We start from the raw sequence: 27,051 nt of genomic DNA, 5'->3' as shown, positions 1-27,051 counted from the left end.
GTTGAGAAAAATGTTGGGAAAGAATAAAAGTTTGGTCCAAAAATAGTTCAATAATAAGCTTTTTGAGAAGTTTTTTCTAAAACACAACTTTAGATATCCTCCTGTAATTTTTCACGAGTTAATGGATAAGGCAGATTTCCCATATGACAGGCATCTCATTGATCAAGAGGGTAGGATTAAAAATATAAGTTAGTCGTTTTATTATAAAAACTGTACAGAGTTTAAGAAAATAAGGACCAAATTGATTCTGCAGATTTTATTTGGATTCAACAGTTTTTTCTCATGACATTCTGAGACAGCATGAATGTGCTGCTGAGAAAAAGCAGAAGAAATTATTTGAAAAATCATGTCAGTGTGGATGGTAATCTCAAAGAACTGCACAAGAGGAGGAATTGGGGCTGTTTGGTGTGGTGGTCTTAACGGCTCTGGAGCATAGGTAGTTCATGTCTTGAATAATTTGGTCGCTTGTTATGATTCTACTAATATGCAGAATATTCTGAATCATGAGACAGCCTCAGCATGTGCAAATTAACAAGAGGTCAAATTTAGTGTGTATCGCTATCTGTAGATCATTATGCCAGTGTGGTTGAATACTTTCTTGCTTCATTTTTTCTCTACATTGCTTCAGTGTCTGTGGAGCCCCAAGGTTGCAAATCGAGGGGAAAAGGATTGACAATCTTGGTTAACATCTGGTGTTTCTCGATCGCATTTAGCTGCAGTGAAATGTGGATTTCTTTTATGTTCCATTAATGGAGCTATTCACTGTTTACATAGCTGATCTCTGATTTTTACTTTTGTATAAGCTGTTTGTATACATCTAAAATCAATTGCCATACACATACGTCACTCAAAGGCTCTTCTTGTGTTGGAAAATACCTAACCTGAAGAGGGGGTGTAGTTGTGCTGTTCCAGTTATGGCTCATTTTGATACAACAGGCCAGTCCTTATACACTATTTACACTTTGCAAGCCATCTAGTGAGACCGATTGGACGTCTGTTCTATGGCAATAACATGTTGCCTAGTGTTTACTGTGTTGACCAATCAGAGAGACTGTTCCCGACTGGAGACTGGACCATTAGCTCATTAAAAACTGCTTAACCAAGACAGCAGTTGGACACACGGTGCTATTAGAACTGCTTAAACTTTGAGGAAACTGTCCAAACAGAATGAACTATCAGACAGCATGGGGCAGCTGAGAGCCAGAGGTCATCACAGCAGTGCCACTGTCTCTCAGTTTAACTCTCCCCCTTGTTATTGCTTAATTAAAAGAGGATTTGTGTGGGTTTTTTCTAACTAGCCACATATCCAGAAATCAGATTAAGAGTCCTGGCTGAATATCAGCACTGATTTTACTGAACAGCTTTGTATGCTTTCAAACTGTTGTCCTTGTTTCTTATCTACAGGTTTACCTTTTATTTCTCAAAGCTTAATGATAAATTTGGAGGTTTCCCTTTCTTCTCTTTTTAAAATCTGAAACAAAAAAAGGAAAACAGCTTTTAAGAAAATGAGATGTGGAGATCAGTGAAAGTTAAAGTTGAAATATGGAATATGAAACAAGGAATATTTCAGAGAGCAGAGCTCGATTAGCTTGCTTGGAAAATAGTGAATGGCAGGGTTTGGATGGTAGTGAAAGCAGACAGACACAGGCAGCTCTCCCACCTGCACACTCAGACCGTCTCGCCAACAAACCAATCACTCTCCGAGGAAGCAGCCTCTCACTGGGTGTCACTGGGCAGACAACAAGCACACGCACTCACACTCACAAAAATCAGAGAACGAAAATCGCAGTACAAATCGCTTTCCAGACCGCTGCCAAAAAATCTCCAGCTCTGTGTTACTGACCGTCTGGATTGTGTCGCTCTTTGCTTCCTGCTAGGCTCACAGATTCATCTGACACGGTGTGTGTCTGCACAAACATGACAGTCACACATGATTTAAGGATTAAAGAAATACGTGCTGCCAACAAGAACAGCGACCGAAATTTATGGTGCCTGAAAACCAGAGGAAAAAAGACATTGCCGTGCCAGCCGCACCCAAAACCCTAAACAATGAGTTCGATACGGGGCCAGCCCAACACATGGTGAGAGTTCTAATGAAAATGAGCTTCAGGTGCAATGTCCCGTGTAGTGAGTCGCAGTGACAGCCAATGCAGCATTTGAGACGCTTCGTGAGATCTTGATAAAAGAATAGCACATTAGCGGAAGGTTTTTTGCCTTCTATTGCTTAGATGGCAGCTTCTGAGTAGTACAGAGTGCCAGCATGAGCAGAGCACATTTTTCTTTCACAAAACATGATGAAGTGAAAGTTGAATTGTGTTTTATTCCATTCAGGTCTGGAGCACGGTACCAGATGATTCACAAAGTTGTACATCATGAACGGTACTCATCAAAAGTAAAGCGAGTGTACTATCAAAATTCAATTCAGTTTTATGTATACAGCACCAAATCACAACAACAGTCGCCTCAAGGTGCTTTAAATTGTAAGGTAGACCCTATAATAATACATACAGAGAAAAACCCAACAATCAAATGACCCCCTATGAGCAAACACTTTGGCGACAGTGGGAAGGAAAAACTCCCTTTTACCGGCAACAAACCTCCGGCAGAAGCAGGCTGAGGGAGGGGCGGACATCTGCCGCGACCCGTTGGGGTGAGAGAAGGAAGACAAGATGAAAGACATGCTGTGGAAGAGAGCCAGAGCCAGCCTATTAACACATACTGAGTGAGAAAGGTGAAGAAGAAACACTCAATGCAAATATCAAATAGTCTTGGCGAACTCACCACAGTTCCTCTGTGGGTTCAGTCTGTTTCATAGTCTTCTGTCTCTTCATGTTTCCCACCCTGACTCCATGATCAGGATCAGCTCAGGGCCATCTGTTGCAGGACTCTGTTTTTTTCTATGACTGAAGATTTGACTGTTTCTTCTTTTGTTATGTCTCCTTTGTTATACTTAATCTAAATATCCAAAACTCCTAAAATCATACCATATATACAGTCCTGCATGTCTGCTGCTGCATTCACTCACTCATTAGTTGCTGCTGCTATCATTGGCCTCTGGATTTTGACCAAAATGTGAAAAGATAGTGAACTATGATTGGACTGGATCCAATGAACAAAAGAGCATAAACTGTATTTCAAAACTTTGTCTCGAATGTTGTTAGATTCTTTCTTGATTTTTCTCTTTAGATTTTCACCTAATAATTGGACTGTTTTTTTAATTTGCTGCAAAGTGAAATTAATATAAGATGTAAAAGCTGCTCTCCCAGATGCGTAGGCTGGCTTTAACACCATGAAATCAAAGTAAAATGAGTTCAGTCCCAGCTCTAATGCAACTTCATTATTAATTCTATTTTAAGCAGCAGAAGTAAAAGCCCTCAATAAAAGTAATTGTCTTGACAGTGATATTGTCATATGCTTGATTATATGTTACCGACACTTTGTTTAAGTTGAAAACTCATCAAGTGTTCTCATAAGTGTTCTGCCTTAAATGTGTGACCAGGGCTTCTTTTACTTTTACTCTGAGTTCACAAGTGATGGGTGAGTGGAGCATAAGACTGTAATTAGTTAACATAAGTGGACAGACATCAGCTGAACAGCTAAAACTATATTAATCCACAAGACTTGCTGAGTCTTTATTTATTCACCTTAGACCTGTAGTTCTGCTTTATGGTCCAGTTTTTTTCTGCGTAAAATATCTCACATGTTAAAAAGCTTTATATGTCCATTTCACAGCAGCCACTAGATGCCAACAGAGATGCCCTATGACCTGACTGCTTTCTCTCGTTGAGGATTTGAAAACACACGTGTAAGCGGTGTGAGGTAGATCTGGGTGAATGACTCTGAGAGCGTGTTGCCTAATAGCATTTTAAGCATATTTTCAGGGACTTTAATAATTCACATTGACAGCTCACTAGATACTGAGAATCTATCAAATATTATAGCCTTTGAGGCCTTTAGTCGCAAAAATGTACAGTTTTTGCCCGGCCAGCAGCACTTCACATTCTTTATTTATTATTTAGTGGTGAGTCAAATGAAATTCCATGGTGATAGTAAGCTTACGTGTATGTATATGTGTGTGTGTGTGTGTATATATATATGTATATACACAAACCCCCATAATTGGTTTGACAGACATGAAATAGTATTTTTGCACCAAAAGGTAATTACCAAAGTGTTACTACCCGAAAATGTTGCATATCTTGGTGTGATGTAGAGTATATCCTGAAAAGTTGAGGAAACTGGACAAGCAGAGGGGAAAAAAGAACTGGCAGCCCTAAAAAGTTTCTGAAACAATATCTAAGAGTCATGTCCTTAAGACACAGGAAAGAATTCAGTAAAAACCTGAAATGCATCTGGCCTTTCAGTCGATCTAGCTACTGTTTACTGAAACTTCATCACAAACGGTTTTAGTGGAAGTGTGGCTGTCAAGAAGGAGCTGGACTCAAAACCAGTGGCGACAGGTCTGATGGAGTGATTGAAATGTTCAAATTGTTGTCAATAAATATAGAGGAGATCAGGAACCAGTTGAGCTCTAGCAAAAAACATAGATCTCCTTGGTTGAAAACTTAAAATCTATGTTAAGGTTTTGTGCAACAACTTCATAGAATAGGCAACCATACACTCCCACTAGACTGCTACTTTACAATTTCAAATACCAGTGTCTTGTAATGTTCTGATGAGGCGTCATACAGGTTCAGCCTTTAATAGTAAGTCTTTAAAAGCAGGTGTATTGCAAGAATGCAAGAGCACTAAATCCTTAGGACCAGAGAAAGAGAGAAATACTGGGAATTCTGAAGTGGCTCATCTTCCTATGAAGGGTTGAGGCCAAAAAATGTACATATTGGATATTCCTAAAATATTCAGAGTCTTTGCATTTGAACATATTTCTGTTTTGAATCAGACGTTACAGACTCTTCGGGTTATGCCCCAGCATCTGTCATTATTCCTCACATATGGAGATATAGATCAAACACGCATCGTTTTTGCTGCTAATACCACCCTGTGAGACATTTCTATCTACCACGAATGAGATACCACTGCTGACTTGATGCAGTGTTAATGTTGTTGTGTAGCCTTGCCTTTGGTTTTAGCACCTCAGCAGTGAACGCAGCGGTTACAAGCTGTTGTGGGGTGATCTGTTGACTCCCCATAGTCCTGTTTGCTACTACTGTAAAGAGAGGTTGGGGGGCGGAGAGGGGGTTTCGCTAGCAACACAAGCTGTGAGCAGGGACGCTCGCTGGCCTGGTACAAGCTGTTAACTCATTGGTCCTGCTACAGAGCTGTAGGATGGCAGCGAGGCAGACTGTGGTGAACACTGGCTGGGCTGGTACAAGCTGTCGCGGTCTGTGCTTTTTACAGGCTGTATGGCGAACGCTACAGCTAACGAAGCTATATGGTATGATAACATATACGTGTGGGGAGCCCAACCAGTGCAAGCAGGAGTCGCCTGGAAGCAGCTGTGTTAGTGTAGGCAGTGTTAGCTTGCCGGTTATGCTAACCTGCTTGTCACTATGTTCTGCCAGGGTGGTAGCAGGTCTGGGGTGCTGCAACATGTTCCCACTGCCATCCATCTGTCAGCCCTTGCTCTGAGCACAGGATCTCTCACCTAATGTAATGTTTTCATTATAGTGCTCAATATGGACGCTATAGCATTTTACGCGGTGTGGCCAGGCAGGCAGAGAGGAGGAGTGTTTGGATCCCGGCAACTTGTTCATATGAGCGTCCATCTGTTCCAGACCTGCTGCCCTCGCAGTCAGAGCTTATGTTGTGACATTCTCGGATGTATGTAACGGATGATATATGAAACCGATATATGAAGTCTCTGTGGAGATGGATTGTTGTTCTAGAGATTTCTTGACATGGAAACGAAAAATAGACTGGGGAAAAAAGATGAAACTAGGTGTTCATTCGGTGCTCGACAGTAATGGAAAATCTCACAATGAGTCAGTCAAGCAGAGACGAAAGGAACAGAAAAATGACCTAATTGGGTCTCACATTCAAAAGTTTAATTAGACTTTATAAAACATCCAGATTATTTTGATTAGAGTTTCAATAAAGAAGATTCAGTCAGTAAAGCTAACCGACTACAGCTAATTGTCATGTTTTTTGGGATGCCATTCCAGCATTTGGTGTCTGGAAAACAAAAACTCCAACATAACACCCACGTAGTATGTGCACTCGACAGAGAGAGGCTAAGAATAATTATCCTCTTTTTAATTAGGAAAAGGCATCAATACTAAAGTAATAGTCGTGTACTTAATTTGTTTTGGCAAGCGATGAGTGAACAAGGTAGGGTAGATGAGGAAGACGAGCCCAGACGGTGCCAATCAGGATAAACAGAGAATAAGCCTGTACATAAAAGCATGTGTTACTGCTGGTTGTGTGAGAAGGAAAAAAAGTTTCACATTTTTACCCAAACTTCAAACAGTCTGGTTATTACTAGATTATCTGAAATTAATCTCTAAATTCACCCATCATGGTAAACACGATGGAACCTTTAGCCACGAAATTTGTCTCGGTGCTAAAAGGGGATGATTATTGAATATATATTAATCAGGGGTGTAGAAAAATGACTGACAGAAGCATAAAAGGTGGACGTAGCTGTAATGAGGTCACCATTTTTTGCCATCGGCATTTTAGTGTTTTGAAACCAGGTGAGATGAGTGTGGGATGGATCTGACTGTGACACTGAACGCTCATCAGCATGTCCATTACATTTTGTTAACTATATCCTGAATAATCTTCTTTTTGAAACTTAGAATGATAATAATGATTTCTTCAATATGACCCAACATGAGTGGCTGAAGCCATAAACTCTGTTCTCCTAGGACTGGTCAGTGATCTATTGGAAAACTCAGGTTGCTAGTGAAAAATGTGTATTCCTGACCAGTTGACAAGTGATTGCTAATTTCTTCTGCCGGTTGCTGACTGTCACTAAATGAAATTGTTATAAATAGGGTGCTACACCAAATTGCTCCTTGTAATTGCTTTGGTGAATAGCAGGTTGCCACAGTTACCAAAGTTTGCATTGAGTGCAGAAATCGAGAATGTTTGCCTTTAAAGTCATCTTTATTCCTAACTGCTGCAAGCAGCAGTTTAAAAGCTGTAACTTTCACTTGGAAAACTGACACTCGGTTTCTGGTTTGCGTCACACCTTTCACCAGAGATGGGCAGTAACGCGTTACTTGTAACGCGTTACTGTAATCTGATTACTTTTTCAAGTAACGAGTAATGTAAGGATTACTATTGCAAAAACGGTAATTAGATTACCGTTACTTTCACGTAGGGCACGCTGCGTTACTGTGTTACTAAAACCGTGATTTTTTTATGCGAGAACGTCTCATGACAGTGACGTGGCGAGTGCGACGTTCGTGACAACAGCTGTCTGCAGATCATAATATATCGAAAAGGGACAGAGTGTAGCATGCAGCGTTTAAAGCGTGGAAGTACTGACCTTATTTTGAGTTTGATTCCATAAAAGTGACAAAACATTAGTGTCCGTTGTGCGTGGGAAGAAAACTTCTTTACAGCGAAAAAACCCTAAACTTCCAAGCAAGCACCGAGTGTACTACTACGTAATGTGAAATTCACAGAGAAACTCATGATTCTTCCACTGACCGCTGCAGCACACCTGCACCAGGGTAAACCTCCTCCGCCTACCCCAGTCCTGCTTTACAGGTGAAAATAGAGCAACAGGACCGCTAGTCTTTGATTTTATTTATTTTCTGCTGTGTTTTACTTGCATCTATTTGAAAGAGTGAGTGTAAACACAAAAAATATTTTATTTTATTTGCTGGAATGTGCAGAAAATAGGTTTAAATGTTAAACAAATTTCTTCCAGTCAGAGAATGTTGCATATAATTTAATTTTGCTTGATGCATAAAGTTAAAAGATTAAAACTAATAAAACAAGTTTTAAAAAGAGACTTTTCCATTTGATTACATTTTGTATGATGGATTATGCAGAAAAAGTAGAATTGGGCTGAAAGATCTATCGCTTTATCACCTATTCAGGTTGTAAATCGTGTTTTTAAAAAGTAACTAAGTAACTAAGTAATTGATTACTTTTGAAAATAAGTAATCAGTAAAGTAACGGGATTACTTTTTGGGGGAAGTAATCAGTAATTAGTAACTGATTACTTTTTTCAAGTAACTTGACCAACACTGCCTTTCACATTTTCACTGCTACTGTGGTGAGTAGTTCACAAGTGTTTGCAGACAAGTCAGTGTCTCCAGTGCAATTTACAAGCAACTGCAGCAACCTGCTAGTGACCAAAGCAATTACAAAGAGGTTTTTGGTCATCTTAAACATCTTTCCAACCAGTTTAATGCTAGTGACTGGCAGCAACCACACACCAACTAGTCCCAGAATACACACTTAATGACCAGTGGTTACCAGGGCCTCACTGACCGGTCTCCAGGCCTAGCAATTTTTACAAAATCTGGAAACAACCTCCAGCAAACTTTTGCAAACAGCAATCAATACATATTTTTAATCACAATCAGGGGTTGTGGGGTATTCGCAGACAGGTATGTAGTCATTTGTGACCAAAGGCTAAATTCTATAGGAAGTATTTTTTGCAACTGCGGGTATCGCCCCCTGGCGGTCTTTAAAAGAATGCCGGTTTAAGGCACTTCCTATTAGCCTTCACTTTTTATACCCAGAAGCGATATCCATGTTTTACATTGTCTGTGTGAATGATATGTAAATGATAATGTCGTGCATTTCCTGTTAGTGTCCCCAGAAGGCCTTAAAATCAGTTATGTCAGCTTTCGTTCAGTCAGGGTTAGGCTTTTAAAGGACTATCAATACATTTTTAACAAGACTACTAGGGTACAGTCACGCTAATGTCTCCTAAATCACTTTAGTATAGCAGCGAGCTATGAGCTGAGCTGTGCAGTGACTCTGCCCTCATGCTCATGTGTTATAGATTTAATGATCAGCATATGCTCATTAGAGCTACAAATACAGTTACAATCACTACATCTAAAGCTATTATAGAGGGCCTTATGCACAGACTTACAAAGACTGGAGGAGACATACAGCTTCCTCTGTTTTTCATGCTTTTTGTATGCGGATTGAATGGTGATGCCATGGTTTACACAAAGTGTAGAGCTGTCTGTACGGGCAGCAAACCTGGGGATAAAACAGCCACGTAATGGTATAATGGTTGCTGTGAATTGCCTGCAATGAGAACAACTGCCACATTGAGTGCAAGCAAACGCTTGCATTGTATTTTGCGACAATACCGACTCTGAAAAAACCAAAAGGAAAGTGAAAAAGCCAGCGCGCTGAAGCACTGTTGTCCAACACTGACTCTTTTTGAAGTCAGCTGTCTGCACATGTACACAGCGGCTCACTTAAAAGATGTTTGAAAATCAGATTGCATGCGTGCTTCTGTGTTTTCGTAGCCATGCGTGTGTTTTTGCGCGCACGTGTGTGTCTGTTTGCATGCACTCTCAGCAGCAGGAGGCTGTAACGTGTACCATGCACACTCTGTAATCACCACTGTTTATGACTGCATAAAACAACACTCGCTCCCTCTTTCTGTCCCCCTTCCCTCACTTTTACAGACACACATTTACAGCTGCTGTCTCACTGGCTGTGTGATTATCGCCGTCTGGTTCGGGGCTCTTATCAGTGTTGTGACGGAAGTGCGCACGCACACAACACACCTTCAGCCTGCCTGGCTCTCTCCCTCACTTTTCCTTCTCTTTTTCCTCCTCTTTCTTTCCTCTCGCTCAGCTGTGTCGCGTCCTTTCCCCAGCGGCATCGTGGTGTTGCGTCTGCGCTTGCCTTGCCGAGCCGTGTGCCAGTTCAGGATTGGCATTAAAGCCAGACATGAGCTCATCGGCCCAGCTGGGCAGACAGCCCATTACAATGCTCAGCAGAGCCCTACCGCAGGGGTGAAAAGAGCTCAATACCTGCTGATTATCTACTCTTCCTCTCTGTCTGTGCCTCTGCGTCCCTCCCTCCCTCACTCACTGGCTTTTGCTTTCACTTTGTTTCTTCTTCTTTCGTTGGCACCTCTCTTTTCCCTCTCTGCTTTTTCTTTTCTCTGTTATTCCTCGACTTTTTCCTTTCCTTACTTTCTACTCTCTTTTTCTTCTACTATCCCTTATTTTTTTAATCTCCCCTTTATTCATTTTTTCTTTTATATTCCCACTTTCTTTCATTTTATCTTCCCTGTTTTGCCCTCTTCTTTTCTCTCCTCCCCTTTTTTATCTCATTTTCTCCTCATACATTTTCTTCTTCTATGCTTTCCTTTTATCTTGCCTTGTCTATTCCTCCTGTCTTCTTTTCTTTTATTCTTTGGTGTCCTTTTTTCCCACTCCTTTTGCTCACCTTTTCTTCTTTTTTTTCTTCTCGTCCTCTCTTCATTCATCCCTTTACTCGATCTCAGTATCCTCCACCTCAGGCTCTGTCTCTCTCTTCGTGAACTGTCTTATTCTCACACACACACACACACATACACACACACACACACACATACACATACACACACACACTCTGCATCTTTTCTGTCTGCTCTGTCATCCTCCTTTCTCTTCTTCTAGCTATCTGTCTCTGACACACACATGCATAACTTTTCACTGAGGGCTGTGGTGTCATTGCAGTGGAGCCTGCGGCAGTAAGAGAGGTAGGGAGGGGTATTCTTTTCAAATGACAGGGGTGTAAGTGAGGTGTGTGCGTTTGTGTGTGTGTGAAAATGACAGGGGTGGGAAGCCAGACAGCTGGTGCACCTGTGTGGACAGGATATGACACGGCACTGCAGCCAGACAAGGGCAGGAAGCTGCAAATATGATGTGGCATGCCAGACGTTTTTATTGAACGCAACTCTCTACTCTGCAATCTGACTGTCTGGAGTGGCCTTTCTGTTACTTAGCGCTCCGCTTAAGATGCCGAGCTACAGTCGATGCCTAAGCAAACACTCTCTCTCTCTTTCTCTCTCTCTTTCTCTCCTCCCTCGCTCTTCAGCGTTGTCAGCTGGTGAGATGCATTGCGGTTAATTCATGAATCCCATTCAGCCTTGTTATTAAGGCTGAGTCATATCCATCTTTTGTTCTGACATTTGGAAAGGCATTCAGTAATACCCACTCCACACAGAAGTCACGGGGTGTTTCGAGTTATTAGTCTGACTGAAAATGTTATGTTATAGTCAAAATGGATCCTTCGTCATGCGCAAATACTTTCATCACACGAGTCCCACGATAGAGGCTTTTTTGGGATAAACAGGCATTAGTGATGCAGGCAAGAAACTGCTCTTCTTCTTCCTCTGCGCTGTGTTCATTTACAGTGTCACAGGTTATCCCAAACGGTTCACAGCCTGTCAGTTTCTGCTCTTTCTCTGATTTTTGGGGGGAGTTCTGTGGTCACATAGATGAATATTTCATTCAGTTATCTGCTTCCACTGTATTAACCATTTTTGCTGTTTTGGGAATGATTTCCACCTCCTATTTATTTATTTGGTCAGTATTCCAAATACAAAAGGTTTTTTGTCACCTGTGCAGTCCAGTCACCTTCTCAAAGAAGGAAGATGTATTTCTTTTGTTCTGCATGCAACTCCATCCTGTTTGCATGTCAATTTTCAATTGGAAAACTCATGTGTTAAAAAAAATGTTGTTAACATCCTAAAAAGATTCATTTTAACCCAAAATCATGGCCTTTTTTTCAAAGGCTAACCAAGTCAAGCTTAGGGTTAGTTCCCGAAGGGTATGAGCTCATTGATCAACAGATCCATTGCATATGCAATCTGCTTTGAAACCCACCTCTACCTCAAAATCTCCTTTTATGCCTTTTCTGACAGTTTTGATTTGATTGGCTGTTTTATTTTGAACATGCAAAATAATTGTAATCAGAAAAAAGTATAAGAAATAAAAGAAAGTTGCCATGAATAACTCTGTATAGCACACAATTTACTTGCTCGAAAAGGAGAAGGATAAAGTTTACACTTGCTACAAATCAGTAGTCATTGAGATATAATGAGACTATATATATTTAAAACTGTATCCAAGGCTACACACACTTAGATAGTACACATTGCAAAACAACAAACTAGATTTTTTTCACTAACGTATACAGCCTGAGATTAACATCCCTCTAAGTCCTGCATCTCGTGAAAATGATCTCCTTTTATTTGTTTTTAAACTGAGTTATGATTGGACATTCTTTTAATTCCACCCTTAAACTTTTCCACACACATAAACACATGTGATGTTTTTATGCTCATGAAACCCTTTGAACCTCTACATGTGATATTGGGCTCAACAAATAAAACTGAACTTAGTACCTGCTGACACCTGCTCTGTGCTACACTGGGGCCCTGCTGCTGCTGAAGGGATATTTTAAGCAGTCATATAGAAGCAACTACCTGTTTGCTGTGTTTTCAGCAGAAAATGATATCCCGCTTGTTGTACGCAGCACACTGTTCTATAAAATATTACGTTTTATATACCTGTTTTTTCTGTGATTTTTCATTATAATTTAACCAGAAATAAAAGACTTGATTCAAAACACAAAATGAGGTGTTGGCGTAGTTTTCTGTATAAAAAAGTCCTTCTCATACAGGAAAAAATACTGTATTTAGTGTAAAGTATAACTGTGATTTGGCCTTTAAACAGGTCACTGTGAAAACTTTAGTCTGTCTTTAAAAAAAATGAGCCCTAGAACGGGACTTTTTATTTTCCCTGTGTCCTCCTCTGTGCTCCCTCGTGCCATCTGATAAAGACGAGGCATAATTGATTCAAAGCTTAAACATTCACCTGGGAGACAGCTTTGATTTCACAAGTAATGGAGCGACAGAGAGGAGACACGAGAAGAACTGAAGCAGACACCAGGGAAAGAAAGCAACTTTTTCCACTCTGTGTTTGGGATTACTGGATGGAAACAGGCCTCTTTCTGAGATGAGCCACAAGATGGCGCTATAAAGTAGCTTGCAGCTCAGCACCACACTGGCTGGGATGGAGAAGTTGCCCTTGTTTTTTTAAGAGGGGAGGGATGGAGCTACCTTCCACTGAGGCCTTGCTGTGCTGCTTTTTCCTCCAGTACTGGCCCGACCACATCACTGATGCACTCATGGTCTCCTCACAAACAACTCATCTAAACTCTGAGTCATCCGTGGCATCTTTTATACTGTTACAGTCATCTGTCAGCTGTCTTTTTATCTGGAAAGTCACGGGGAAGTGACAGGTGGGAAATGGTCCGTGTATCCAAACATACATATGCATGAGACGGGCTTCCTGTGGCTAAAGATGGACCTGTTGCCATCCAAAGTGTGGGTTTTGTGCAGACACACGGTGGTGGTGTTTCCTCTCCTGCCTACGCTGCATTAAAAAGTGTGCATTGTCAGATCTTTAAAGGGCTGTCACGTTAACACGCTGCGCTTCGATTCACAAAACAGCAGCAACAGTAACACTAACACTGCAGTGAACTCCTGAGTAAGCATGTGTGAGCAGGAAAGCCCCGCACCCCCAAAGTTCCTAAAATAGATCCACGTGCACGTGCCGAGCATGATAAACCTATCAACCTAAAGTTAGGATTCCTCAACTACATGATGAGACAGACGTTTCCCGAGAGACCCACAGAGAGAGCGCCTGTGTGTGTGTGCAGACTATAGGCTGGTGGGGGTGGGGTGGGGGGCTGGTAGACACGAGTGCATTTGGTATTCAGCCGTGCCTAGTATTTATCTGTCTGCTGGCTGTCTGGTCTGGTCTGGCCTGTTAGTGGTGTCACCCTGCGTGCTCCCCAGGGGACTAAATTGACGCTCCAGACAGACTGTGCATGTGTGCGCTTGCATTTTTGTGGTGGTGATGGTGGATAGATGCAGGTTGCAAGAGTGTGAATCGATGTGTGTCTGTCTGTGGATGAGAGCTTGTCTGGGATGTGTGTGTATGGCAGTGACCTCAGATCAAGACATTAAAAAAAATGTAAAAAATGCTCTTTAGTGCTTTGATATCGTTGCTTTAGCTGACAACACAGCAGCGCCTCAGTTTGTTGCTTCAATAAAATTATGACAGCTGCCAGTGGTTTGTAAATTGTTTCAGGGTCACGCAATCTGTTCTCTTCCAAAGGTGTCAGTCCACTCATAGAGGAGTGTAGAAGCCGCTGTCAAGGAAAATATTTTTGCATGATTGGATATAGAACTTGGCTAGTGATGCGGCACTTAATGCAGAACATCTGTCGGAGGTCTTTGCTTTTCCCATTTACTTATTTTCCTTCACAGAGGTCCATTTCGTTTTATTGCCTTCGGTTACTGATGTCTTCAGAGTGAAAACGGTCAAACCGCACCCCTCTGAGCAGGCATTTCTCATTTTTCACTCCCAGCACACACGATATGTGATGCGATTTTCTCCCATGGCATTTCTATGATTTGCTGCAGAAGTGGTGTGCAAGAGAGCAGGCCTGTGATCAGAAAAGCCAATCCTATATTATTCCCTCTTTGCTCTATATTCTTGGAATGCCACCTGGAAGAGCTTCATTCCTCCTGTAAAATGGTCCGTGGATCATCACGAGGCCATGCAGTTGGTAAAAGGCTCCAAGCCTGGCCCGCTCATTACTCCAAACATCATCTCTGGTCTTTCATATAATTACTTGTTGCCAGTTCATGCTTTCCATGTCCACAGACTGATGAGGTTCCATTTATACTAGAACAGGGCACACGTCCGTCTGCTACATTTATTTTTTTTCCACATAAATGGCAACTTTGAGGACTGAAAATGAAGCTAATTACCAAGTAGTAAAAATTGCAGTTCCTTTAACATCCACTTGAGGCTGTATCCAAAAGTGAGTCAGTCCCCATAGACTTTTGTGTTAAAATGCCCGACGTCATCATGAAAATGACTTTGTACTGGGATGGTGTGGAGACCAGTGTTGCCGTTCTGATGGACAGGTATGCCAACAAAAGTATTGGTAGCTGGAAGCTGTTTGCTCGGTTTCAACTACACTAATTCAAGTCACTGAATTAGGCCACCTGATTGTTTTTGTGCTGTTGGTACCTTTTGGAATTATCTGGCAAATAATAAAAATAAATTAAAATAAATTGCATGCTCTGTGGTACAAGCCAACCAAAACTCAGTTTTGCTGAGTGAAGTTCTCTTATTTTATTGCAGTTACTTGATTGTCAGACATTTACACATGCTAATAATGGGCATGAGGTCATGGTAAGTTTAGGTGTTTCCAGAGAGGAATGATTGTAAAGCATACATATTTAATGACTTTAAAGAACAAGTATTGGGTGCACAAGTCTGTGTAAATTGGAGAAACCCCCCCACTAATATTTGGTTAAACAGCAATCTTGACCTATATTCACATTGAATAGAGGTATGTTTGGAGGATTAAAGGTGAGGCTTTCAAACTTAACAACACTGTACCGACTGTCAAGCACGGTAGTGACACCATCATACTCAGTGGTGGTTTTCCTGTCAGTGATACTGGTAGAAGTAGTAGAAAAATTCTTCTACTTCACCTCAAATCAACAGCTACACAGCTAGACACAAGTGGGCGTTCCAACAAGAGAAACACACATGAAAACGTGTTTTGGAATGGATAAAGCAGGCTAACATTAAGCTGCCAGAATGGCCTTTCAAAAGCCCTGACCTAATGAACATTTGTGGACTATGCTTAAAAATCAGGGTTATGTGAAAAAATCAATCAATTATGCAAAGAAGTGTAATTAAATATCCACTCAGAATTATCCTAAAAGCTTGGAGATGGCTACCAAAAGCATCTGATTAAGATAACATTTGATAAGGGATATTAAACCAAAAACAGTGTACACTTTTGACACGTTTTGGATAATCCAAATAAGGGGATCCAGAATAAATTAAAACTTGAGCACACAATTCTTGGTCAGAGTTTAAAGAACAGTTGAAATAAATTATGAAAAGCCCATGACATTAATGATAATCACTACATGTAAATCTTTGACCACAACTAAATATGTGTCTGTGCTTTACAGTCACATGATTTATAGATGCAGCTTGCTAACCAAGTTTGCTAACCTTAGCAATGTGATCTCTGACATGGTAGTGACCAATGTGGGAACCCAGAAATCTTTAATACACAGCTTATGGTTCCAGACAGCAATAGGATAGGGGAAAAAAGTGACTTCAGGACTACTAGATCAAGAGTTCCTGCAACACTTATAGCAAAATATAGCAGAATACACTAATGTGTTTCCTTGTAGAGCAGATCTTTTAATAATAAATAATTTTAAAAAAAAAACCCAATGTGAATTCTCTTGCACAGCCTCAATGATGTGTTCGACTATAAAGTATCCTTTATAGTATATTAGAGTATCCTTTATAGTATCTTTAGATGCACCTGCAAATTCAGGAATCTAATATGACCAGCTAAGAGACTATTAACCTACTACTTGTTTTATCCTCTGCACAAATAAAGTCAAAAACTTGCAAGCTCTATGATGACCTTGCTTGGTCCCTGAACCTTAGCTTGGGAACCTCCTGGACTAGAGTGGCATTCAGAGCCCCTCTCAGATTTGAGCAGCCCAGTTTATTTATAGACTGTGTATGTGTGTGTTTGTGTGTGTTGGGTGGAAGGGCTGCACTGTTGGTTAGATCAAGCAGGGATGTGCCGGAGTGGAGGTGGGGGGTTTTGCCTCTCTGCTGCACATGTGGCCCTGAACCACAAGACTAGCATGGGGGGTCACCTCAAGGTTAGCCCCTTCAAAGAGCCGACTCTATTGGCTGTGGCCGGCCATAACAAGGGAGTGAAACTAGAAGCGCTTTCCCCACCCTCCCCAAATAACACACCAGACCTACCAGGTCCAGCCCTCCTCTCTCCCCCCAACTCCTTTCTCTCACAGCCATTGTCAGCCACGACCGTGCCGTCTGCTAGATTTCTAAGTCAGGTCAGCCACCTCTTTCAGCCCCACCAATGTGCGGCCTGGCCCTGCAGCCTAGACACGCGTGCACACACATATACTACCATAAAGTACAACCGCTGTCCCAACCTCTGTGTCTCATCCTCACTGTCATATTAAAATGTGGGAATGTCAGTACATGTGATGGTCATTAATTTGAAGTTTTGTTGGATTTAGTGTCAATTTTACATACAGGGTGTGGGACTACGTTTCATTTTGTTGCTTTTTTTTCTAGCTGGCTGAAGTCAGGGTAGTGATATTTCTCAGCGCTCCTGAAGGCAGCGCCTCCTCCCTCCGCTACCCCGTCGCTGTCCCTCCCCCGAAGCTCGCTGATAGGCCGCTGCGGCATTCTATCAGTTTATGGGCGTGGCTTGAGGACGCTGTGTCTGCCGTGCTGTAGTAGGGTAAAGACAGCTGCTCTCAGCGACGGAGGAGGGAACGGAAAAAGCCGTACAATGCATTAGCCACAGGCAATGGCTCGTCCCCAGCTCTCCCAGTGATTCTGTTGCCGAGCCGCTCCGAGAGAATTATGGCGTGAGAAAAGCCGTGGGATAATTAAAGCGAAACTGTCGGGAGTTACTTGTAGCGGCAGACTCCGCTGCTGCTGCTGCTGCCTGGAAGTTTTTCGTTGTTTTCCCGTCGGGGGGCCCCGACGCTGGCGGCGGCGGCGGCGGCGGCGGCTCTCTCCCCGGAGCGGTGTCCCGGTCTGCCTAGCCCCATGCAAAACCTAACGGCCCCTGGCGGCCCCGGCAACTCCAATGTCACCTGCTCCTGCAACTGCACCGCTTCCCAGCCACAGGGAATGGAGATATGTGAGTAACATTAGCTGCTCCTCTTACGAGTTCTTCTGACCTTAAAAACCTACCGATAGACTTTAGTGCCTAATCCGTTTTATGTGCACTCTCCAGTGTGGCAACAGAAGGACAACAAATCAGACTTAGTGTTCATCCAACACTGTTAAACAGTTCTGCTATTAACTCGCTGTGGGCCGCTCTAAATACCTTAGAGGAAACCGATAATTCTTCTGTATGGACTTTCAGCATGTCTGCGCTGTCCAGCAGAAAGTTTATGGTGACCTCATAGCACTTAGTGGTATTTATAACCTCTTTTATTGTCTTTATTTGACTTAATATGTGTCTCTACCACACCGTGTGGACTTTTTAGTGGTTATGTCAGGCGTTGGCGTAAGTTTAAGCTCTTAGGTGCCCATTACTATTACTCCGGCACACTGTAGTACTCAACAGTTAGCTTATTAAGAAATGTCAATATGTGTGTACTTCCAGCTTAGTATTATCAAAGCTTTTCATAATCTACTGCGTTTTCCAGTTGTAGTATTTTTTTCTCACTTGAAGTTGGGTTCACAGTGGCACTGTATGACCCTATAGGGCTGCCTGGCTGTGCATATGCTCTGAGAGCTCACCACAGAGGGTTAAATAGTTTGCCTGTCAGCACAGACAGGAAACGCTTGAATGGTATGTTATGTCTGTCTGCCTTCTGAGCAGCCCAAAGAGAAACTATCATTATCAGCTCTGCTCTAATGCTGCTGCCTGCTAGATCCACTGCAGATGTTCCTCTTTATGACTGAGCATTCAGGAAAAAAGGAAAAAAAAAAAAAAAGCACAGCAGGCAGACATGTAGAGACAGCAGAGGACAGCCAAACGCACAGTGAGTGTATCCATGCAGTGTGACAGATCTCCAGACAGACAGACAGAGGAAGACAAATAAACAGGAGACGGGCACATAGCAGACAAGGCGGGTAGATTCACAACCAGGCAGCCAGGCAAGTACCGACAGAGATATAAACAGAGATGCGGGAGAGCCAGACAGGCAGATATATTGACAGACAGACACGCAGACAAGCTACAGACGTACGGACAGAAGGACAGACAGAGTTACACTGATGTGTAATTTCCACTGGGGTCGAGGCCAGGGCCGGGCAACATGAGGTGAACACAGGATATTAGATTCAGATTTGGCAGCAGAGTGTGGTTGTGCTGACGCCACATTGCAACCAAGAAGTAAGTGTGTGTGTGTGTGCGCGCGCCTGTGCGCTTATCTGGCAGACGGACTGGTGTTCCTCCATTCGCTTTTTCTGTGGCATCATGGTACTGCTAGCCAGGAAAAGCACATAGTCAGGCATGAAGTGGTGCACGCACAGATCGACTGGTACAGCACGGAGCCTAATTAGATAATCCAGGAGGACTGTCTCAGACTGAGCAGTGCAGCAAGAGGAGGGAAAAAGTGGAATGGTTGCTCTGATTGACACTTGCAGAGTATTAAACTAGCAAACAAACTGCATTGTGGGTTCACACTCACAACTTTGAATAAATGCTGGCCTGGTATTTTCAGTGCATTTCTCTTCATCTTAATGTCTCACTAGTTGCAGGGAGCTCCATTCACAAGTGGTTTGAAATAGCTGTGTTCTACTGTAGTGGCCGTCTGGTTTGAAAAGAGCTCTTGTTTGTCGGCTGTGTTGTCATGCAGACTCGGCAAGGCTGAATAATGCAGCTCATGCTTTGATGATTTCTCTGGCTGCAGAAAAGAGCTACAGTCTGCCTCTTTTCTTTTTTTCTCTCTCTCCCCTTTTTTATAAAGCAGACCAGGCGTCTCACTGGTGTGTTTCCTCTTTCATTCAGACGAGGAGGAAAATTGAAAGGGACTTGGAACATAGAGGGATCACAGCGCAGACAGTGTGTCATGGCCAGGAACCGAACCTCAGCCTACACTGGGATTCACATGTAGGATTTGAAAGGCAGAGACCTCTTAACAAGTGTTAGTCTCCTAGCTGTTGCTGTGCTTGGATTCATTGTGTGGTGCATTTATCTCATATAGTAGGTATTTTAAAGTCCTGTGTTCACACAGCAGCACCAGTCGCTGCGCATCCTTTAGCTTTAACCTACAGTTAGCTGCCCGGCTAAAGAGGCAGAGAGATAAAAGCTTTAACTGGATAGCGGCTCACCTTTTCTTGTGAAGGTGTCGTCGCTGCAGGGTCACACTGCAAACATGTGTTCGGCAAACATTTTCCTCTCTTAAGTCATTTAATCTGATCTTGACTCTTACTGCTATTATCAAGGGAAATGCTATATGTCAGCTGCCTTAGATCATTCCACTTGAACCTAATGCAAACCCTGTTTACATAAAACCATGGGAAATTGTCTCAATAGTAATGCAGTGGTTGGTCCTGTAATCTGGACTGAAAATGGTTAAATCAGGAAAACTGATTGGAAAAGTAGGATTGTATTTTGGGACAAGACTGCAGATGAGCTGCTGCATAATGGCATCATTCAATTAGGTAAGAGTCAGACGCAAGCATGATGCTGAGTTGACCGAGTGACATGGCAGACGCCACAATAACAGACCAGTTGTAGCTTCCTTGTTTTTCCAAACTTGAGTGATGTCATTGGTTGAGGAGATGCCGGGGACCAATAGATGATTGTGAGCCTGTACCATACCGGCTTTCTTATGTTTGGACTGAAAAAGCAATCGCGCTGCAATTATCGATCCTTTAGCCTGGTTTATACAGTACACAACAACTATATTGTAACCAAATGTGTCGAAAATAAAACTCAAAATACAAAATACAAACCCTTGTGTAGAGTATTCCTAGAATTATCCTCCTGGTTCTTAAGAAGCACGCACAAACACACACATCTTTCTCTGGGGAATGTCCTGGGTCCCTGTATCGGAGACTTAAGTGACCGTCTGCGCTGTGTGTATGTAACAGTTAGCCTGCAGCGGGGGCAAGCCAGCCAGACGGATGTAAACGGCCTGATCTGTAATCTTGTGTGTGAGTGGTGTTAGTGTGTAGGTGGCAGCGGGGTCATCTGTCAACTACCTCAGGCCAAACACGCACACGGCTACTTGTTGACTCTCCCTCAAACGCACACGCAAAAATGTACACATGGGCACACGCACACACACATTTACAGATGTATACACACAGACACAGACAGGCACTCTCAGGCTCAGCCAATATTTACCCTGCAGTCTGCAGCCAGACAGCCAATCCAATCTCTCACTAAGCTCTTTGTTGTGTGTTTGGGGTTAGGGGTGGGTTTTTTTTGGTTTTTTTTGGTTTGTTTGTAGAGGTGTTGTTGATTTGGAATTAGTTTAGTTTTTATTTAGTTTTGTTGTTAATGAATTTTAATATAGAAATTCAGGGAGCTTGGGGAGGGGAGTGGCGAAGACAACCAAACAACAACATTTAAAGAAAAAAAGACCCCCCCCCCCGACAGATTTATTTTGCGATCACTGCTCTTGTAATTAATTTCACAGGGAATTTCTGCACTTGGTTAGTGTCTCTCAATGGGGACTTATTTAGTCTGCCACCTCTCATGAGCTGAGGGGTGTAGCAGTAGAACAGCAGTGCTCAACTTGCAGGCGTTAAGAAAGAGCTCCTTGTCTTTTGGTACAGAGGTGGTGACGGGGGTCCCCGGACCCACTTTTTTCACCACAGAGCTGACCTCCAGACACACCGTGCAGACCTGAGAGTAACAGTAGCTCACCTTTGGGCAAAGCCGCTGTGAAAATATAAAGACGTTTGATGTAGGTTTTACCAATTGCTCGAGCATTAGTCAAAATTTATATATTTATATATCATATATAATAAATCTATGAGAAGCTATTTTAATTTGTCTTTTTTTTTTTTTTTTTTTTTTTTAAAGCAAAATTTAACTGCAGCATCTCACTTAAAAGGATTTGCAGCTCTTTGTCTTTTGTGATAATTGGCTATAATGTGCATCTTTCACTGAATTCTTAGACTTAGAATAGTAATCAGGATAATATATTCGCAGAGTATAAACTAATAGACATGGCTCTAATATTGCTTTTTTTTCAGCACTCTGTTGGAGCCTCTTAACTGCCACCAGGTCACTCACCTAGTGTTGGAGGTAGAACTGGGTTTTGTTGTTTACCCACTTTGTTTTTTAGATGTAAGTCCCCTTTCAGGTTCAGGTTGTTAGCACTGATTGGTTTCCTAGCACACATTTTACAAACATGACATGAATATTCCAAAGGGCAATTTTTTTTAAAAACAAGTTTGTTTGTTTGCCGTGCGCTACAGCGGTATGGAAAGCAGCTTTGTCGCTGACGTGTGACAGCTCTTGTTTGTTTGGGCTGAGTGTCTCGGTCTCCATGTTACAGAGCCTCTTGTTAGAGTCCACGTTATAAAATATTTAATATGTCATGTTAGCGCAGCAGGGGTACGATTTGTTACGCTTTTGCTTTTTTTGGGAGCATGTTTTCTGTAGTTTTCGGCCTTAAATCAGCTTGACCACCGTTCGGCTCTCCCCCCTCAACAACGTTCTTATCTCCCGGCTGTGTAACCCCGTGGTTTTGGAATCAAACTGACAACCCTTGACGCTCCAGACACTGTGGAAAATGCAGCCCTGGAGCTGCAGCTTGTCTTTCTTCAGCTGAACAGATCAAGTTCAGGAGGCAGCCTCCCCAGCCCAAAGCTGCTGAAAAGGTCAATCCTCGACTTCCTCCTTCCACTCGTCCCGGCAGTACCTTCTCCTCTCCATTCACAAGTTTGTTGCTGGCTGCTGGGACGCCCTTTGTGTCTAGTTTCTGCACCCCCAACACACACATGCACACTCCAGACCTCCTCCCCTAGTTCCCAAAATGCCCTTGGGACTAGGGCAGATTTGTAGTCGTAGTGTGTTTGAAGACAGACCATCCATCAAGTGTGTGTGGTGGGGGTGGGGTTGGTTAGTAGTCTGCTGTCTCTGTCAGCATCCATTTACACACAGTTCGACTGTCTGAGATGCTAAAGAGCTCGGTGAATGAATCAGCCCTGCTGTCTGCTGCGTGTCTTATGACTCCAGGTCTACAGGCACGAGTGGGGACCTATTACAGTCAAACAAGACGCTGCACTCCAGACACACACTGGCAGACAGTAGCCCCCTTTTCCCCCTCATGCTGCAGGTCTGTTTTTCCCAGCATCGAGACAAACGAGATGGTTGGCATGTCTTTTAGCCTTTGTGAAACCATGTCTGACTGCACATCTCGTCTCCTGTCCTTACTTGAAACAAAGTGGCGATTACCGCCTTGAAATTAAAAAAAAAAAAAAAAAAAAAACAAAACATCAACTGAAATGCTGTGCCAACCGTTGTTTGTCAGATTTTGGGTAATCCGTTTGTTTATGTGAGCAGGAACACCCAGACAGTGGAGTAATGACATGTCTCTTCAAGTGGTTTGCAGGGTTTTCCTTGGATTCTGAGAGGCTTACATGCTGAAGTTTCCACAGGGGTGGCACCGGTGTGTGTGTGTGTGTGTGTGTGTGTGTGTGTGTGTGTGTGTGTGTGTGTGTGTGTGTGTGTGTGTGTGTGTGTGGGGGGCTTTAGTGCTTCAGACAACATTTAAAAAGTTCTTCTGCAAGACAGATATGCATGGTCGACCATTTTTATGATCACAAAGAAAATCTAGCTTTTGCATAACTCCCTGATATTCAAATAGTCTGTAACAGAAGGGAAGACCTCGACAGGATATATGCTGTTTCAGCTATTATAAAAATAAAAGGGCTGACAGCTGTGTAACGTGGTGTTTTGCAGCATGCTCTTTGAAGTTTAGCTAATGTATTTAGAACTTTAATCTGTGATGAAAAAGATGATGCATAAAGCAGTATTTTGTATATTTTCTACAGGTGGTAAGGAGCACTCCTGCATACATGGGGGGGAAAGGTTGTTTAAAGCTTTTGCTGTACAGAAGAAAAATACAGAGTATGGTTTACATCCATGTAGTAATTCAAGCTCTCTTTGCTCTGAGGTCAGGGACTAAACCAAACTGAGGCAGCAGTCGAATTAAAATGACTGCTTTCGTCAATGAAGTCTGGTGGATTATAACTGCATTACTTGTCAGAAAGAGCTGTCTGAAGGCTAGTTAAATGGTGATAAATATAAATATGGCAAACAATTATACCCACATCGATTCTCTTAGGTGTCTAAAGTTTGTGTGTCAACACCGCTGACTACATTAGTTTTATGTGCTGGTTGGTGCTCCTGCCTGCTTGAGGGTGTCTCAAGGATGCATCTGAGTCACAAAATCAAACATCCATTTTTCATAATGATATGTCTAAAACGGAGTTAAGTTTCCTAAAAACTTGCTAAAATCGAATCATTCTGTTATTCAAAGTGTTCTTGACAGCTCACCTGTTGCATTTGTTGCCATTTATCCTAAAAAAATTGAGCTGTGATTATCGCACAGTTAAACTGTGTGCAGTGCTGATGATTTTTGGCCTTTCTAACCTGATGTTAGCAAAATCTATACCTGATAATCAGACAGATACAGGTAAGTCCACAAACAAACATCAGAAAAGTCACATGGAAACACATTTGTCAAAATATAAGCTCCTTGTTTGTACTTAGACATTCACCTTACTGTCAGTTTTCTTAAAACTGTTGTAATGCCTCAATGGTAGGTAGACACAGCTCAGATCAGAGACCGCCAACAGTTCCAGAGGGTCTTCTGTCCTTCACTCTTACTATAAAAACTCTGACACTTCCTGTCAGGTGTCACCTTTATGCATTCGCATTGTTTTGGCAGGGAATTTGACATCCATATAGATTACGGTACAATAGATATATTTTGGTTTTAGAGGGACGTCTAACACACCTTTGTTCTCACACACCCCAAGTTGACGTTTTCTACCGCAGCAAGACACTGATTGTGTGAGTGAAGGGACTCCTTCTGTGACCTTAAGTAGGTCTTTTTGTTGCTTTTAAATGCCTGAATACAACAGTTGTTATATGTAGTAATTGACAAGTGTTGCAGCATGTTGCTTAGCACCACCGGGGTTCGGCTCAGTGCAACATATACCTCTGTTTAGCCACAATGTGAAGAACGACAGGAAGTGTCCTGACTGTTTTTCAGTTAATCCATTATTGTCTTATTTTAAAATACTGTATTATTATTAGGGTACTTGGAGGAACAGAGAGGCAGTTAGTGCAGAGTTCTGTGTGCACCCATGTCGACTATTATCCCTATGATGGTCGATGTTGTTTTTATGATCTCATTTTTAAATTACCCATTATTTTTTTAATAAGCCTCTAAATCTTATGTTGTTGTGTTTTTTGGGTTTGGTTTTTGTTTTTTGTTGACACACTTTCTAGTATGTGTAAGTCTAACTACAGATTCCTGTTATTGAGGCATGTTCCTGACCAGCGTGTTCAGAGAAGTCTTGGGCGTACTCTCAAACACTCTTGTTCACCCTCAGCTTCACTGTCTGTAATGTATCCCACTGATCTGTCCTGTCAAAGGGGGGTAAATCCACAGCCTGTGCCAGCTGGGCCACTGGCTGTGCCCTAATAAGGCCCATGGATCTGACCTTATCACAGGAAATTCTAAAGATTATGGAAGACTGGGAAACAAAATATCAAATGAAGAAGAAAGAAAGGGATAGAAAAATCTCTGTAGTTACTTAAATGTGACTGTTCCTTTTCTGTTTCTATGTTAGTAGTTGGTATTACCTTGATGGTCCATGATAGATCCATAGAGAAGATAGCACTTTGCCAAACCTCACACAGCTGTACATTCTTACAGCTCAAGAATCTCTTTTGCACAAGTGATGTCTGTGGGGTGTTTCACTTTATTTTTTATTTTTTAACATTTTAACCCAGTTTAACCTACTAGCCGGGAGTTAAGTGGTACAGGATGTGTGTGGGAGACAGAAAAAGAAGCCTCTGGTTGCCCAGATCCTTTGCGTCCTCCTCTCCTCCCTCACTGCTTCTGTGCTCCTCTGCTCTTCATTAGCGATTCAGAGGGCTGTCTGATTTTTGGTCCCTTTTCTCTCAGTCCAGACACACAAGTCAGACAGCGGTGTCTGATACCTAGCACCCCCGCCTCCTCCTCCTCCTCCTCCTCCTCTTCTGCTTTTCCCCCTCGGCAGCCACCAGCTGACCCCAATCAGGCACAGGGCCTGTTCTATTGTCTGGCTGGGGAGAGGGGGGGACACTTGCTCACTGGCTCACACAGTCACAGACTCAGACAGGGGGTCAGAGGGAGATGGAGAGTGTCTAGTCTGGCCTGCCATACCTCTCTGACTCCCAACCCCCAGCCATAACACAGCATTTCTCAGTTTCTCTCCCTCTCTCTCTTCATCATTTCCTCCCCTCCCTCCGTGCAGGCTCGCTGGAGGTCCCAGATGTATCTGATGCTTGTCATGCAAAGTGTTTTCGACTGCCATTGTCTTGATAACTAAGTTTTCTTAGCAGCATCATCTGTTTCCATTTGCAGTCTAGCCTGCAAGCTTGTGTAGCCGTATAGGGTGTATGTTGGTTTTCCTCGAGGAAAGGGGCGGATCATTTATTCCTGCGTACACGCGCACTGCATGAAATGCACGCTGGACTCCAAATGTAGATGAATTTGCCTTGAAAATAGTTCCCTGCAAATTCCTGTTTGAGCTCTAAGAAAGACTGCATTTTTAGTTTAAAAAAAAAAATTATTTATTAACGACAGATAGGGAAGAGCAAGAAAAATACAGAGGAACACGCTATGCAGACCAGGTGTTGAATAGACCTCTGTGCTGGAACACACAGCTCCACGAGTGCCCACACCTTACCTATTAATATCAAGGCCCTTCCACTGACAGAACAGGCATTTGTGAGCATTATCCTTCAGTGCTGATTTGTAAAGATGCTCCTATCAAACTTAAACTGATGTGAAAATAACTAGTTGGTGTTCATGCTGAAACCGGTTGTCATGGAAATAATAGATCAGCCAAGGAGATAAATATATCATGTAGACCAACTGAAAGTATTACACTCTGATTTTAAGGGGCCATTTGTGTTCACGTTTTGAATTTTGCACACTGACCACATAAATCTTTTCCTTCGAATTCCCTGTAGGTGGAGGTTATAGGTTTAATTTAGACACGTGGCACACTTTCTGTCTTTTTCATGCTTGGCATATAACTGGAAGCTAACCTGTCTCCTGGCTAGCCGTGCTAACGATGATTAGGGTTCCTGCTCTGTGCAGCATGGAAATCCTGTGTGTGTGAATTATTAATATAGGTCATAGTCACAGCATCCGGCTTGGCCCAGCCCAGCGCCGTCCCAGCACTATCGCAGTACATGGCCCCTGCTTTCCCTACAGCCCACCCCATCTGTCTGCCAGATTAACCTGGCTGATCACCTACACCAAGGTCTGCACCGGGCAAGGATTCATAAAGGGTACCT

At 42.6% G+C, this 27,051-nt stretch overlaps 1 protein-coding gene across 2 annotated transcripts in view; it reads left to right on the top strand.

The window, feature by feature from the left end:
• Positions 1-27,051, top strand: part of ldlrad4b (low density lipoprotein receptor class A domain containing 4b) — a 112,429-nt gene that overhangs the window by 56,935 nt on the left and 28,443 nt on the right. The window contains exon 1 of one of the 2 annotated variants that reach the window (XM_031729514.2): positions 17,293-17,691. The exons of the other annotated variant lie outside the window; for it this stretch is intronic. Coding sequence (XP_031585374.1) covers positions 17,598-17,691 — 94 coding nt within the window. The 5' untranslated portion in view covers positions 17,293-17,597. Of the gene's footprint in view, positions 1-17,292; positions 17,692-27,051 lie in introns of those variants that run through there. 2 annotated transcript variants of the gene reach the window in all.

Source organism: Oreochromis aureus, linkage group 11, assembly GCF_013358895.1.
Source record: "Oreochromis aureus strain Israel breed Guangdong linkage group 11, ZZ_aureus, whole genome shotgun sequence".
Taxonomy (NCBI): Eukaryota; Metazoa; Chordata; class Actinopteri; order Cichliformes; family Cichlidae; genus Oreochromis; species Oreochromis aureus.
The sequence above is the reverse complement of the archived record's forward strand: the minus strand, read 5'-3'. Positions and strand labels throughout refer to the sequence as shown.